The sequence below is a fragment of the Condylostylus longicornis genome, unplaced genomic scaffold, assembly GCF_029603195.1.
Source record: "Condylostylus longicornis isolate FDR11 unplaced genomic scaffold, ASM2960319v2 ptg000027l, whole genome shotgun sequence".
In the NCBI taxonomy this organism is placed as follows: Eukaryota; Metazoa; Arthropoda; class Insecta; order Diptera; family Dolichopodidae; genus Condylostylus; species Condylostylus longicornis.
In genome coordinates, this window is record NW_026577996.1 from 6,579,027 (window position 1) to 6,596,357 (window position 17,331).

At 23.5% G+C, this 17,331-nt stretch overlaps 1 protein-coding gene across 1 annotated transcript in view; it reads left to right on the forward strand.

The window, feature by feature from the left end:
• Positions 1 to 6,050: 6,050 nt before the first annotated feature.
• Positions 6,051 to 17,331, forward strand: part of LOC129607516 (uncharacterized protein DDB_G0283357-like) — a 147,028-nt gene continuing 135,747 nt past the window's right edge. Inside the window, exon 1 of the mRNA XM_055518548.1 lies at positions 6,051 to 6,062. Coding sequence (XP_055374523.1) covers positions 6,051 to 6,062 — 12 coding nt within the window. The remainder of the gene's footprint in view (positions 6,063 to 17,331) is intronic.

Here is a 17,331-nt window from a genome sequence, read left to right on the forward strand (position 1 = left end):
ACTGAGAGAGGTCAGAAATGAAGATATTGAAAAGAATAGGGCCTAAATGACTTCCTTGGGGAACTCCAGAGTAGACATGGATAGGTTTCGACTTAACACCCTGGAACCTGACAAATTGGGTCCTTTCAGTGAAGTAAGATTTTAACCATCCCAATAGTGGGTTCCTAAAACCAAATTGTCTTAGCTTATGCTCTAAGACAACGTGATCAATGCGATCAAAAGCTTTGCTGAAGTCTGTATATATCGCATCCACTTGAAACCCCCTTTCCATAAACGAAAGAATATCGGATGTAAAAATTGAAAGATTGGTGGTCGCAGAGCGACCAGTCCTAAAGCCGTGTTGCTCATTATTTAGTAATGGGTTAACAATGGGTGCAATTATACCCGTGACCAATTTTTCAAGTAATTTAGGAATGACAGATTGAATGGCAATTCCCCTATAGTTTTCAACCGCAGTCTTATCCCCCTTTTTATGAATAGGTATGAGGTATGAAGTTTTCCATATTGACGGGAAAAAACCAGAGGATAATGATTTGTTAAAAATCAAAGTAAGCGGATATGATAAATTGTGTCTACAGTTATGAAGAAGTATAGGTGGTATAAGGTCCGGTCCAGGTCCTTTATTGGTTTCTAAGTCACAAATACCCTGAAGTACGTTGTCTACTGAAAGATGAACATCTTTAAAAAGGGGATGACCGTTATCTATACTAGTGGGGGTATAGACATAATTAGAAAGAGAATCTAATCTATAAGTTTGTTGAAAATTATCGGCAAAAAAATTGCAAATCTCAGAGTTAGAAGATGATATTAACCCGTTCTTGCTCATGGAGCTCGGATATCCCGACGATTTACGTTTGGAGTTAACAAAGTCAAAAAATCTTTTCGGGTTCCCCAAAATCGAGCTGCCTATATTTTGGATATAAATATCATATGCCTCATTGGATTTATTTTTGAATTCATTCGCCAACTCATTATATTCATTAATAAGTGAGTTATTGTCCCTAGAATGCTTAATTTTATTGTATAATTTATTTCTCCGATTACGTAATTGTCTTAAATTACGGTCTAACCATGGTTCCGCCAGTCTATCCTTTTTAAGGATTCTTGGAACATGGGCGTCAATTAATCTGAACAAAATAGAGTAAAAATCGGAGATAATATTGTCTAAATTGTCCTGATGGAACATATCGTTCCAATTAATTAAGCTAAGAGCATAATTGATGCTGTTGTAGTCGGCGTTAAGAAAATCATATACAATCTCTTTATTGTAAGATTTAGAGAACTTAAGTTTGTTATTAGGAAATTCGAGAACAATTGCATTATGATGAATAGAATTTTTGAAAAGGTTCTCTTCGTCTGTAGCAAGTCGAACCCGTATGCTGTCATAGGCATTTGAGAAAGCTAAGTCCAACCAATTACCTCTTTCATTTGGGTAACGTACCACCTGCTGCAAGTCGTTCCCATAGAACGTACTAACGAGATTAAAATCGATGTCTTCCATGAAGTTGACTGGAAGAAGATGGTTATCACATTCATCGTTGATAAACGATAAAGCCGACCGATTAAAATCACCTAGAACAACTATCTCATCATCCTCATGCATTTGTGAAAATATTTCGTTACATATGGTAAAGAAACCGTTATAAGAGGATTCGTCAGAATTAGGGGGGAAGTAAACCACTCCCACATAGGTATAGATTCTACCTGAGTATATTTTGATAAATTGATGGTCGAATGTGGAAAAAACTGAAGTGGATACCAATTGGTTTGGTAACCGATTATTGACGGCGATCAAAACGCCCCCACCCCTGGATTGACCAGTAGCTGTATAATCACGATCTTTTCTGTATACAGACCAATTACTGTCAAGTATTTCCTCATTTTTGAAAGAATCGTTCAACCACGTTTCCGTAAGAGTTAAAATATTGAAATTGCAAGATTTAGCGTCAATAAAGAGATTTTTAAGCTTTCCTCTCAAACCGCTGCAATTATGGTAAAATATGTTAGGGAAAACAGATGATTTGATGGGACGAATAGTCACAAGACTACTATGGGAGGCTTTGAGGGTGGGTCCGTCACTATTTAAACCATTTTGATGGTGATTTAGAGGATCCCGACGGAAGAAAAAACCTATCGTTTGATTCCCTCATTCTTTGTAAGTAATCAACCCATTTACTCTTCATGTGTTTCCGATAAGTCTGAAGGTCCTTCTCGACACTTTCAGGTTGCATATTTAAAGTTTCATGAAATCTTTTGTACAGTCTCAGGAGGAGAGTGTAATCAGAGGGGAGACCCTCACTTTCTATGAAAACTTTTATGCTGAACTGAGTCTTGCCTTCATGATGCACTGTGTCCGCCGCGTCATGTAAGTAAGCCAGATAAAGCTTAACGTTTTCATAGACAACCCTGTCTCTAAAGCGAGACAAAATGTACGTACTGTCACCAGCCTCAACTGCCTTTTTTGTCATACGAACAACTGGTGGAACAAGTGGATCTATAAAAGATTGTGAAGGCAAGATGGGAATTAGAGTAGTCTGAATAGTCGCCGCATTGGTTTCGCCACTCTTACAAGTTTGAGCTTTTACGGTCCCGTTGAATGTTTCGCCCTGGATGAAATTTGAATACTTGCCAATATTATTGTTATTGGCACCATTATTCATAAGATTGTCAGTATTATTGTTGCCGTCATTATTATTACTGTCATTACTATTAGTATTATTATTGCTATTATTATTATTATTGTCATTAATATTAATACTATAATTGTTATTAATATTGTTCTTATTGCTGGTATTGTTATTATTATCAATATTATTATTATTATTATTATTATTATTATTATTATTATTATTATTATTATTATTATTATTATTATTATTATTATCATTATTATTATTATTATTGTTAATATTATTATCAATATTATTATTATTATTATTATTATTAATATTATTATTATTATTATTATTATTATTATTATTATTGTTATTATTATTATTATTGTTATTATTATTATTATTATTATTGTTATTATTTTTATTATTATTATTATTAATATTATTATTATTATTATTATTATTATTATTATTATTATTATTATTATTATTATTATTATTATTCCTTTTATTGCTGCCTTTATTTTTATTAATCTTGTCATTGTTTTTCCTATTTTTATTTCTGTTATTGTTGTTTTTTAAATTAGTAGTACTATGTTTTGTATTAATTTTGTTAGTATTGTTATTGATAAAATTTGTGTCTCTATTGTTTTTCTTTTTTCTACTGTCAAGTCTATTTCTATTATTATTAATAAAGTTACTGTTAGTAGAATTAGTGTCGTGGTTAGGCAGTTTATTCTTAACTTTAATGTTAGATTTATCAAAAAATTTTTCCAAAAGAGTACCTGCTTGCCAATGCTTACGATTTAGAATTTTCCTTAGTTTAGACCTTGGTACGCTGGCTTTAAAGGTGAGATATTTTGCCTTCTGCTTGAGAAACGCCGGCGTAATTTTCTTACAAACTACCTCTGTACATTTGAATTTGGTACGTAAGAAATCCTCCAGGCTATTTTCTGTGGTATCTAAAGATAATTTGGAGATCCAACAGTTAAAAATAGGCAGGGCAACGGTGGCAGGAGGTTTAGGGCCAACAAGATCATTTTTGGAATGAGCAACGCTTAATGGTTCGCTTGGGTTGATGTCAGATTCAGTGTTTACTTTCGTCGCTTCCTTCGATACCTCAAGCAATTCGGCATGTAGGGACTTGTCCATTGTTTTGGTAAATTTCTCATCATTGAATTTAATCAACTCGTCAAATTGAGAGCTAAGTTCCCTTATCATGCCACCGAGGTTTGGGAGACTGTCGATTTTGTTCTTGATCAAAGCGATGTCATCCTGGGCAGAAGCTAGTAAGTTATAAGAAGTATCGTCAATACGATTGACACGTGTATCCAGAGCCGATAAGATTTTGTCCATATTTTCGGCAAGAATTAGCCCAACCCCGTCAATCTTGTTCTCAAGGATTGATGAGTTGAGATCCGGTGTCTGCTTTTTGACTTGACTTCTCACAATCACCTTTATGTCATCCATGAATGTCGACATCGATTTATTCAACATTTCAAAATTACTCTCCATCTCGTTGAAGCTGACTGCGTTATTTTTTATGCAGTCCACATTCCTGGCTATTGAACCCTGGAGATTATTATTTACTGCATCGATCCGATGTTCCAGTTTGCAGAAATACTCGTCCAACGATTTGTTGACCGAGCAGCAATCCGTGCAGATGAAATGGTTCGCCAAAAATGCACTGTACCAACCACGTGGAGCTCCTAGGCATGTACCATGGAAGGAATTTCTACAAAATCCCTTGCATGACACTACTTCCATGCCTTTAATACCATGAACCATTATTACCAATATTATATAATACGAGAGTATTAATAACAATAATATAAATATATAGGAATTGACATTTTACAACAATTTGGGTATTTTATTGTCATAAATTTTATTTCTTAAAAAAAAAAAAATTTTTTTTTTTTTTACTGTTTTTGTGTATATTTTTGCTGTTCTCTTCTATTTTAGATGTCAATTGTATGTGTTTTGTTTTTTTTTTTGTCTTTCTGAGTTGTCACAGCATGCGACCTCTAGTTTGAAAAAAAAAATAACATTAAAAAATACATTCAATTTATTTGTTATTTATTGTTATTCTTCTTTTTTTTTCGTAAAATATAAGCGCCTATATTTGACAACGGTACCTTTTCTTTTTACTAAATTTTCATTTTTTTTTTGTTTTTTGTTTTCCCCCGTATTTAATATTTATATTTATTCTTTTTTAATAATAATATTAGTAAAATAAAAGGGTATAACATTGAAAAAAAAATAAAAAGAATAGAATAAGTGAGTGAGTGAATGAGTGAGCGAGCGAGTGAGTGAATTAAAGAAACAAAAATAAAATACAGGAATAAATACAGCTAAAAGTCATTTTTAATTTCCGAATCAGTGAACTGTGCATTAAAAATAATAATGATGTGTGTTTTTTTGTCTGTATACTTACAACATATTATATTTCTTATTAGGCCATTAATGTTTTTTAATGGATTATTATTTTAAGGTTATATTTTATAACCCGTTTATATTTCCAAAATATTTTTTTTTGGCTTTCTTAATATTCATTGATATTGCTTATTCATTTTTTTTTTTTCGATTTTTATTAATATTTCAATTCGATTTCAAAAATATCGAAAATTAAATGCTAACTTTACAGATTTTGTGCAGAAATTAAAGGCTAGCAAAGAATGTGTAATAAAAGTGTTATACTTTAATTATTACATTATTTTCTAGAAATAAAATAGCTTTCTTCCGCAGTATATACTCTTATTTCATTCAAATTGTTAAGAGTAATGCCAGATGGGAAGTAATTTTTGACAGATTGTGTTTAATTTACCTTACACTATGATATTGCAGTGTCAAATTCACAATAATAGCTTATATAGGAATGTTGTCTGTTTTTCTTTTTTTGTTAATTTTTAATATTTATGGCAATAATATTTTTATTTTTATGGCAATAATATGACCTAAAAATTATTAATAATCACATATATATGAAATTTTCATTTAAAAAGAGAAAAAAAAAAGTCTCTTTATCTTTATCCTGATAAAATTTTTTAAATAAGTCAAATGTGCATTTTAGTTTTTTTGTTTTTTCATCCATGTATACATACTTAAATAAATTACTTTTTAAAATCTTTTAAAAAATTTCAAAAAAAATAAAACATAAAAATCTCTAAGGTCTTTTAAACTCTAAAGAAATTATTATAAATTCAACATTTTTTTTTATTTTTTTTTTTATTTTTGAAATTTTATTTCTGAAATAAAAAAAAAAATATTTTTTTTTTTCCATAAAATCTATCTAATTTCTTTTATATTTTTTCGTTTTAAAATATTAAACACTAAAATGAAAGTCTTTTTTAATGCAATTTAGTATAGTTGGATATTTCATATTATACATGTGTTGTATGTTAGCAGTGGTGAGTTAAGAATATTTCACCGAAAATGGCGCCTGAAGTAAAAATTTTCCAATTAATTTCTTAACAATTAGACTCAACCAAAGATTACAAATGAAAAGGGCTTTGTTAAAGAACTCGTTTCATTAATAATAATATGTGACTTAAAAATCGTTCGCCCGAGCCCGGGTCATATTACTGAAATTACATTTTGTATTTTTAACTTTAATGTTATACATCCCCATATAAACAATTTTACACCATGCGTTTCACGTATTAATTTTCTCAATCTGCCCGAGCATGAACCACATCTTCACTAAAAATTTTTCATTTACAGCATTTATATTTATATTTCAATATTCATTCATACATTTATAACTACAATAATTCGCAATTTAATAGATAATAGTTTCGACTGTGTTACCCGAGCATGTGCCATAACTTTATTTTCACTAACTCTATTTAATTTATAACAATCACACATACAATATAAGCTATAATATTTCATATGTTAATATATATATTAATTTTTATCATGTCGCCCGAGCATGGGCCATATCTTTACTTCTTCAACTATATTTGTATACGTATTTTAAAACTAATTCATTCATATAATATTATAATATTTCATATGTTAATGGTAGTCGATTATATTGTGCCGCCCGAGGTTGGGACATATTTACACCACTGTTTATATTTTGTATTATATATTCAAATATATATGAGATTTTGTATACATTTTAGTTATACATATAAGAATATATATATACATTTTTAACATAATTACGGATATAAAAAAAAATTCAAAAAAAAAAAATACTTATCGTATATTTAAATACGATATAGAATGTATCCAGGCTTAAATTCTCTCTCTCTCTGCATAATATATATATATATATATATATATATATATATATATATATATATATATATATATATATTATGCATTTGTGTTTTTCTTCAATCTTTTTATAGCTTTTTTTTTCCTTTATATCAGTAACATTCATAGTTCAATACTTATTTTTTTTTTGTTTCTTTCTTTCTTTCTGCTCTACTATAATTCTTTTTTACAACATACTTTTAATATTATCCTTTATGAAATATAGGAACAGATTTAAAAGAGATTTCTTTTCCAATCATACATGAGCACATATTACAATTTCGTTACTTGAGATCCTATGCTCTACTACACACATATATATATACATATATATATTTATAAGTATTTATAAACATTTAATATTTATACACACATTTTTTTTTTTTGTAAGTTTTTTATTCATTTTTTATCAAATGCATTAAAAAATATAAAATATGAAAAATTTTATGCTTGAAATATTAACATAAAATACATTTTTATACAACATAGAAATTTGTGTATGTGTATTATGCATGTTATTATACAATATACATATATACATATATAAATATACATTTTTCTATTAAAAATATTAAAGGATAAAGATCAAAAATTAAGAAAAAAAAAATGTATAACAAAATTTAAATTTCCTTTAGAAAAATTTTGATAGAAAATTGTTCTCTAAAGAAAAAAAAAAAATTTTTTATTTTTTTCTAGTATTCTTCTGAGTCGAATAAATCCGAAACATAATGTTATACATATAGTATTTAAGTGTATACATTTATATTTTAAGAATATTATGTTATATTTAATTTAAATATTATTTTAGTATAGTTTTACATCTCTATTTTCTTGTATAACATATAATAAAGAAAATGATTTACTAAAATTTTATAATATAACAGTATTGATTTTAGATTATTATAAAAATTATGCCAAACTTTTATATCTAATGACTTTTATATGTACGCATACATAATATAAATTTTAATTTTTAATTTCGATAAATTTTTTTATTTTTGTTTTTTTTTTCTGAAAAATTTAATATTTAAATTTAATATCATATTTCGAAATATATTAATGCTTTATTCGAAAATGATTTTAAATCAAATTAATTTTTTTAATTATTAATTAAATTATAAAATTAAATTGATTTAAATTAGAAAAATTTAATTAAATTATACAAGATTTTTAATTAACACTGTCAAAATATAAAATTTTTAAAATATTTCGAAATTTTCAAAGTTTCGAATACTTGACACATGGTTGATTTTCATTATTTCAATATATAAAATATATTGACACTGCTTCGAATATTGCATTACTATACACAATTCAGCTTATAAATACTAGTTGTTAAATTGTAAATTGAAAACTTATTGAATGAAAAACGAAACACTATGATGAATACAATCTATGAGTAATTGTCTTGGCATCTTTATTATCGCATTTTTTTTTTTTTTTTTTTTTTCCTTTGTTCACTCCTAGAAGGAGCATAGGGCTAGTGCATGATTTCTCATGCACTAGTTTCACAGCGTCATAGGGTTTAACTAGGTAGGTGACTAGCCTGCCGTAGTTTTTATTTATATATTAATTATTTGAGGTTATTAATATTTACTATTTATTTTTCTTAGTTTTTTTTTTAATATCGAATATTAGGAATATTTGAAAATTACTTGTATAATATTTTTATTAGTATTGTATATTAAGTTATAATAATATTGAATATAATTTTTATAGTGACCTGACCGGGGTTTGAACCCGAGACCCTTCGGTTAAAGGACCGGTGCCATAACCACTGCACCAATGGTCAGATCTGACCATTATTATCGCATTAGCACATTAATATTAAATACAATTTTTTTTAAATATATTAATATTACTTGTGTAATTACGGAAATATTTCAAAATTTAATATTTATCTCACAGTTACAAACAAAAAATTTCTTTTCAACCATCTGTCTTAAAAAATTTAAAACACTTAATTTTTTATATAATAGGATTAAATCTGTCAAAAGAGAAATGTCATCAAAATGTCAAACTAAAAATGAAATTTTATAAATTTTTTTTTTGTTAACTATTTTTATTTCAATATTAAAAAAAAAAAACAATCATATGTACTCGTATATGAAATTTTTCGAAACTTTTAAATTGTCAATTGTCAGAATGTCATTATAATGTCAAAAATTATATAATGTTACCACCCAGTTCCATATGGTAATTTTTTATATTATATTGGATTGCATTTATTCAATTCAATTTAAATGTATATATTTTGTATGGATGAATGTTTTCACGAAAAACAAGAAAAAAAATACACTTGAATGGAATAAAAATTGAAGGAGAATTTTTAATATTCTTATAACAAAAAACACTTGACATTTAATTCAAATAATTTTAAAATGTTTTTGTCTCTTTCTGTTTTTATTTTTTCTGTTTTATTATCTTTAATAAGAATTATTTTAAGTGATTATGAGCAAGTGTATTCGGTATTCCAGAATAATATTTAAGAGCTCTGAATTAATTGCACAAAATTATTTTTCAATGGATCACACATTTTAAAAGATTATAACTCAAAATAGAAATGTATGTATGGATGGGTGTATGTGCAAATTCTATTTTTCAATGACCGATTTTTAAAAATCAAAAAAATTTTTGTGAACTAATTTGTTTTTTTTATTTGATTGACATAATAAAGAATTTAGAGTATTAATATTAAAGCAAGTGAATTGATTTTTCTGAAAAAAGCGTTTACATACATAAGCGTTATACACATATTAATATAGTTATAATATTTGGGTATAACAGAATTTTATTTTGAGAGTATACACATAGTTTTAAAGAAGAGAATTTATATTAAGAACCTATAAAATTTCGCATATGATTTTGTATTCTCTCATATATGAACAGGTTTAATTTGGAAAATTTATTGTACTTGTAAGATGCTACCAAAAATTGAAATAATTTATTTGCAATTGGTATTTTTAAAACATTTTAGTATACAGTAATAATGGTGATTACATTCAATTTTGTTATATTTTATAACAATATGTAATTCTTCTCTGTAAAATTAATGAGACGCCTTAAAACTGATTAGTTACTACCGCGCTCTTTTTAAGTTTGTACGTGCTCTATACTAACAAATACAAAAATTTAAATAGAGGAGAGTTTGAGAAATACATTTTTAAATATTAAATCCGATAGGTGGCTTCATTTTTTTTTTTTTTTTGAAAAATTAAAATAAATGTCAAATTTCCTGGTTGTCAAAATTTTAAATTTACTATTTTTTCCTTTTAAGTTCACTATTAAAATTCAATTCACTCTTTTCTCTTATTTTGCCTTTAAATAAATACAATTACAAATTATAAAAGTGTAAAATTTTATTAACAATTACAAAATACCAGCAGTAATACAAAGTACAATTTCGCTATACAATAAAATTAAAAACTTTGACAAAATGTCTGTATGCACATTCTATATTGTGAATAGCATTCACTCAATATACATACATATGTATATGTATGCAAAACACTTATAGTATATACAAGTATATTGAGTATTTTGTTAAAATTAAAAATAAAAAATTAAATTGAGTTAAAAATTAAATTGCATCTGATGCAATTTCTACAAATGGGATAGTCACGGTTTATGCAGCACAATATTGTAAACATACATAAATATCAACTCATATAATATGTGTTATACATACAAATTTATATATACAAATTAATATAACAACAATCTTAACACAAAAAAAAAAAATTTTTTTAAATTTCTAGTACGTTTTTTTTACCATGTTTGTAAGTTTGAATTAAAAAAAATTTTTGATATTTTTTCACTATTTTTTTTTATACAAAATTTTTTATTTTTTTATTATTTCTTCACTTTTTTGATATTATTATATTTTGTTTGTCTTTTTATTTTAATATATTTTTTTATCGTTTCATTTCTTTCAACATTGTAAAAAAAAAAAATTTCGCATAAACCGCAAAAACCATCATAAACTATTATAAAAATATATGTGTTATACATACGTATATATATGTATATATAAATGAACTCATATAACACATATAAAATAATGTTATATAAATGAATATAATATAAAGTATAACTAAATATAGTCAAGTGCACTTATATAGTGTAAAAACTGTTCCTGAACTTTATGCCCAAATACGTATAAATTTGGTTACACAGTTCGATTCATAAAACTATAGGATATCAACCGTATTTAAATTTAATTCAAGTCAGGCATAAGACGCAGAACACGATCGAATTACTTTTACATCGAATTTATACATTTCCAGAAATATTTCACACTTAAAATTTATTGATTTCAAAGATGAATAGATTCCTAACTTCACTGATATAAAGACACCTAAAATAATGTAATAATACTGTATTCAGCTTATAACATCTAATTGCTGAATTGTGCGGAATTGCAATACTATTGTTATTCAAGAGTCAGAGAATTCATTTAAAATACCCTTCAAAATATTCAGCTCAATTTCGTTCCAAAAAATTAGTTTTAGACTCAGATTTCGGTAACTTCAATTAACGTTGACAGTATAGCTTCTTCTCGCCTTATAACTGTATAGAACATGTACCGTATTTTAAATTTTATTCAATTTCATAAATTTTAGAGACAAAAAGTAAGAATTTTAAAATTTTTATACTTGGTAGGGTTTGTATCATTTCATTTTTAAAATTGTTAAAATTTATACAAAATTAAAGTGTAAAATATTGTGAGAATTATATATAAAAAAAAATATCATATTAAACAAAAACAAGTAAAAAAATAGAAAAAAAAAACTAAATGCGAATAAATTGAAAAAAATAAAATTATTCACGGTACTTAAAAAAAATGAAAAAAAAAAAGAGCACGGAAAATTTTATAAGAATATTAAAAAAAAAAAATTGCGTTTGATGTCACAAAACTCGTTTTTCTAATAAAATACTTCTTTATATATATACACACAAGAATATATTACATATCTATATTCAGGTATGTATGTATGTATGTATATGTATGTATTGCATTTTATATGCATATAATTGCATATTATACACCTATTTCATTTAAAATTCAATCCATATATTTTATATTCGAATATACACTTATATATTTTTATAAATTATGTATATATATATTTATATAAACAAATATAAATGTATAACAAACATATAATTATAAAAAAAATTATAAAAGTTTCCTATATTGAAATATAGGCGAGTTTTTTTTTTTTGTCTCTTTTTAATTTTTTTTTTTTGCATAATTTATATGTTAAATAAATCAGCTGTAAAAATTTTCTATTCAAATTAAAGAGAAATAAAAAATAATTCATATATACACGTGTATGTGTATATATAGATGCATATATATTTTTTGTATTTATATAGAATTAAAATGTTTTTTAGTAATAAGAAGCTAATAAATTTCATATAAAGTTTACTTAATATTAATATGTATTATGTATGTATATAAATGTATGTTCAACAAAATTTATTATATATATACAAATTTAAATTTATAAGCATATATATTATATCATATATATCATGCTTATCATGTATATATCATATATATCGTGCTTACCATGTATATATTATATATATCAAGCTTTTTATGCACATATATCATGTATATATTATATATATAAAGCTTATCATATATATCATGAATATATTACAAATTAAGAATTAAAGTAAAATTATAGTTAATGCATTTAGTATAATACAGATATTTATTTAATAGGGTATAACAATATATATGTATACATAAATCATAATGATAATATGAGTGTTATAACAAGTATAATTTAAAATTTCAGTTAAATATAATGGGACAAGTTTGTGAATAAATTTTATATCCTATGGTAAGCTTAATAAACGATTTGTTTATGCATAAGTAAATACAAACGTTCAATATAAAAAAAAAAAACAAATATCTACCAAACATAAGTAAACATAAATCTACTTGTATATGGTCATGTATACACATAATACATATATGTATATAGACAACCTACATACATATATAGTATATTGTATATAATCTATGGATTGGTTTTTATTTAATAAAATAATTTAAATATATGCGGAATTAAATAGAAAAGTAAAACTTAGAAAAAAAAATTTTCTGTTTTGAATTTGAAAATCTTGACACCCACATCCTTAAGGTAATCGTAATATTTTTGTATATTTTATATACAAACATACAGTAATATATTTATTATATTTTTATGTAATTACTATATATATAAATGTCGTATACAATTGTAAATTCACATTCTTATATCCATGTATAACAGCTTTACCTTTATTTTACTAAAAATATTGTTTGTGTTTATGTATTTGTGCATAAGTATATATGCATATTTTATTTATGATTTGATTATTATCATTTTATGCTAATATAATTTATTCTTATTTTTTTTATTTTTTCAATTTATACCATATTTGTAGTTAGATTTTCATATTTATAAAGTATTAATTTTATTTTTATTATTTTTTTTTTTTTATTTGAATTTAAATATTTTATGCAAATCGATAATTATTTGTAATAATCGAGGTCAAACATGTTTTTAATTTAATATAAATATATATAAATATTATATGTATATATATATATATATATATGTATGTACGGATATGCATATCCAATATGATCAATAGTAATATAATGTATATTTTGTTGGAATTATTTAAAATTTATTTTAAATCGATTTTAAGTGTTATACGTGCATTTTGCACACACATATATATATATATATGTATACATATTCCAATAAATGTGTATTACCTATATAATGTATATATATACATATGTTTCTGTATAAATTGCATTTTAATATATTGAGGAAAACTTATTGAACCAGGAAAACAAAAAAAAAAAAAACAGAAATCACATAAATTACATAAAAAAATTTTTAAGTACATACTTGTGTAAATAACAAAATAATAATAAAAAAAAATTATGTTTTTTTGAAATTAAATTGGCAGCATATTATAAAATTACAAACAGAAAAAAAAATTTTTAATTCTCTATTTATTTATAATAATATTTGCTTGTATTAAACGTACATAATAATATATTAATTAAGTACACACAGAGAAATTTGTATAGTGAACTCCATCTATAATTCTACTATTGAAAACGTAAACAAACGTAAACTAACTCAAACATATTGTGTAAGGAAATAGAGAAATTATTAGGAAAAATTAATTATTTTCTAAATTAATTAATAAAATTTTAAATATTGTTCATTTGTCGCATAAAATTTTAAAATTTTTTTTAGAATTCAAGCAAATTAATTAATAATTTTAACTTACAATTTTATTATTATAGAAAAATAATAATTAATAAGTAATTGAATTCAAAATAATTTGAAATTATATTATTCATTCTAAGGCAAATTATACTCGCTAATTAAGTAAACATTATTTATTTCGAATTTTATTTGGGTGTGTACTGTATAACAAATTTTTTGAAAAAAAATTTTCTCTGAGTGTATGTTATTATTTTTATGTTGTATAATTATATGTATCAGTACATATATTTATTATTATGTAATGCATAAAACTAATTAAAATAAAATAAAAATTAAAAAAATCATGTACAAAATGCATATACATACATATATAAAATTCATAGTTAAATTCATAATATAAATTAATGATGTTTCAAGGATTTTATTAGTTTTTGAGTATGTTTTTTTGTTTCGTAAATTTTAAACTGTGATTTCTTTCACAATAAATAACTATTTTAATTTTTTTTTTTAATTTTTATGTTTTATAATAAATTTAGATTTTATATTTGTTTCCTCTGTGAGAAATGTGTTTTTGGAATATACATATGGAGCAATTAATTCCAAACAAAAAAATTAAAAATTAATTAAATTTTATTATTAATATTGAAAATAAATTTTAAAATGTACAGAAACTGTAATTGTGTACATAATTTTAATTGTAGACCAAAAATTAATATTATAAATACAAAAATTTAAATTGAACCGAAGAATATTTTAACAATGGTACAGAAATTAATACAGAAAATTTGTTTATATGCTTGTATAACAGTTCTTTATACCAATGAGCTTTCGATAGTAATTTACATTCGGTTATAAATACTTTATATTCCGAAAGTCGAAATTATATTTTTGAGTTGTCATTCTTCTCAATGTGCGAAATATATTTACAATTTCTAAAATTAAATAAAATAAATAAAAAAATAGTGTATCAATAATCATTATACCAATTAAGAAATATTGAAAATTTTTTTACACAAAATACTTATTATATATAATATAACACTTAATTAAAATTATAATATTATAAGTATGGCGATATAAATTTCAAAAACAATTTATTTTCTTACATTTTTTCTCCCCAAAATTAAATTAAAATTCTTAAAATATAAAAATCCAAAATTTTTTATATAAAAATTATCCAAAATAAAAATTTAAAGCTAATTAAAAACTCTTTAAAGCTAAACAAAATTTAAATATTATAAAAGAGAAAAAACAAAAAAAAAGTGTTATACAAAACCCATATATCATCATTTAATGCAATTATTTATTTATTATTATTATAAAGTAAAAGTTTAAATTAATTATTAATTGTTTAAAGAGAGAAAGAGAGAGAGAAGAAGAAAATTAAAAAAAAATATTAACATACAATAAAATATAGAGAAAGTATAATAAATTTATTTATTCTCTCAATTTTTCTCTTCTCTCTTTGTTCCTTACAATTTATGTTATAAAATGTCCAAAATATTGTTATAAATATAAGAGTTGAAAAATACTATATGCACATATGCACGTATGAATAATAATTTTCAATAAAACAATATAATTTAATTAAAACTTTTCTATATTATTTTCATTATTTTAAAAATAACAAAAAAAAAATTCAAAATTGCAGAGACCAAACAACAATAGCAATAATTGTAAAGTAAAAAAAAAAACTTTTTTAAACTCTTTTATAGTATTTTTTCTTTTATAATGTTAAAAAAAAACAAAAAAATTATAAAAATACTTTCAATGACATTTAATTTAATTCAATATTTTATACATATATGTATATGTATTGTAATAATTGTATAACAAAAAAAAAAAAAAATTGAGAAAATTTCATGTTGTGTATGCAAAACAAAATATTAAAAACAATTTTTTCTCTCTCTCTTTTTTTTTGTTTTTTTTTGTTTTTTCGGTTTCTGTTATATTTCATATTATAATAATATATTTTAAACTGTAATATTTTATAATACTTATATGCATATGGTTGCAATAATTTAATGTATAATTTTTTTTTTTAATGACATTGTGATAATGACAAAAACTTGACCGTATATAACATTATTATTTTATAATATTATTATTGTTGTTGTTGCAATATATTTAAAGTGTATACATATGGGTATATATTGTTGATATAACGGTTTATTTAATTTTTTAATTTTACATTATTTCTTTTTTTTAAACAATAACCACTTCATATCACTATCAATTTTTTTTTTTGTGTGTACAAGTAATTAAACAACCAATTAAATAAATACGAGTATCATTAAAAATATATGTACAATTAAATATATGTATATTATTGTATATTATTTTTAATATACATTATTGCACCTACAGGGTGTAATAAATACAAAAAAAATTCACCTCATTCATTGTAAATCAAAATGTTTATTGAACAGAAAGAGAGTGAGATAAGAAAGTGAGTGAATTTTATTTATGACATATTCATTTATTTCGCATATAAATGAGCATGATCGTGTCACGTGTGGTGAAAAACATTTAAAATTTTATTTTCACCTCATTCACGATATTTAAATTTTTGGAAAACAGAGAGTGGAGTAGCAGAAAATTGAGTACTGTAAAATTAAGTAAAAGTACACACATAAATTACATATTCACCACATTTTACTGAAATTCACCACTTATAAAAATGAATGTAATATAATTTCTTAAATTACACATCGTATTATTAAATATGTTATTACTTTAATTTTCAAATACTTAATTAATATACAAGTAATATAATGTATGCATGTGTGTATATGTTTAAATTCATAATGATATATGACTTTGACATTACTATATTAATTAAAATTTTATTATTTAAAATGCATACAAAATTTGCAAATTTTTATTTAATTTTTTATTATTTTTATATTATGATATTATAAATATGTATATACTAAGTATGTATGCGATGCACTTATTAAAAAATAATAAAAAAAAAAAAATTGTTATGATGCCTTTTTAAAAAGACATTCATCTGTATTAAATCACTCTCTTTTATCACATGAATTCACAATACCCATATGTGTGCACAAGAATATAATTATGAGTATAGCTATGTACATAAATATATAAGTTATATTGCGATATGTTTTCTTTTATATTGTTATACATATATGATATATATTTTGTACATATGATAAAAGGGCATGAACTTTTCTATA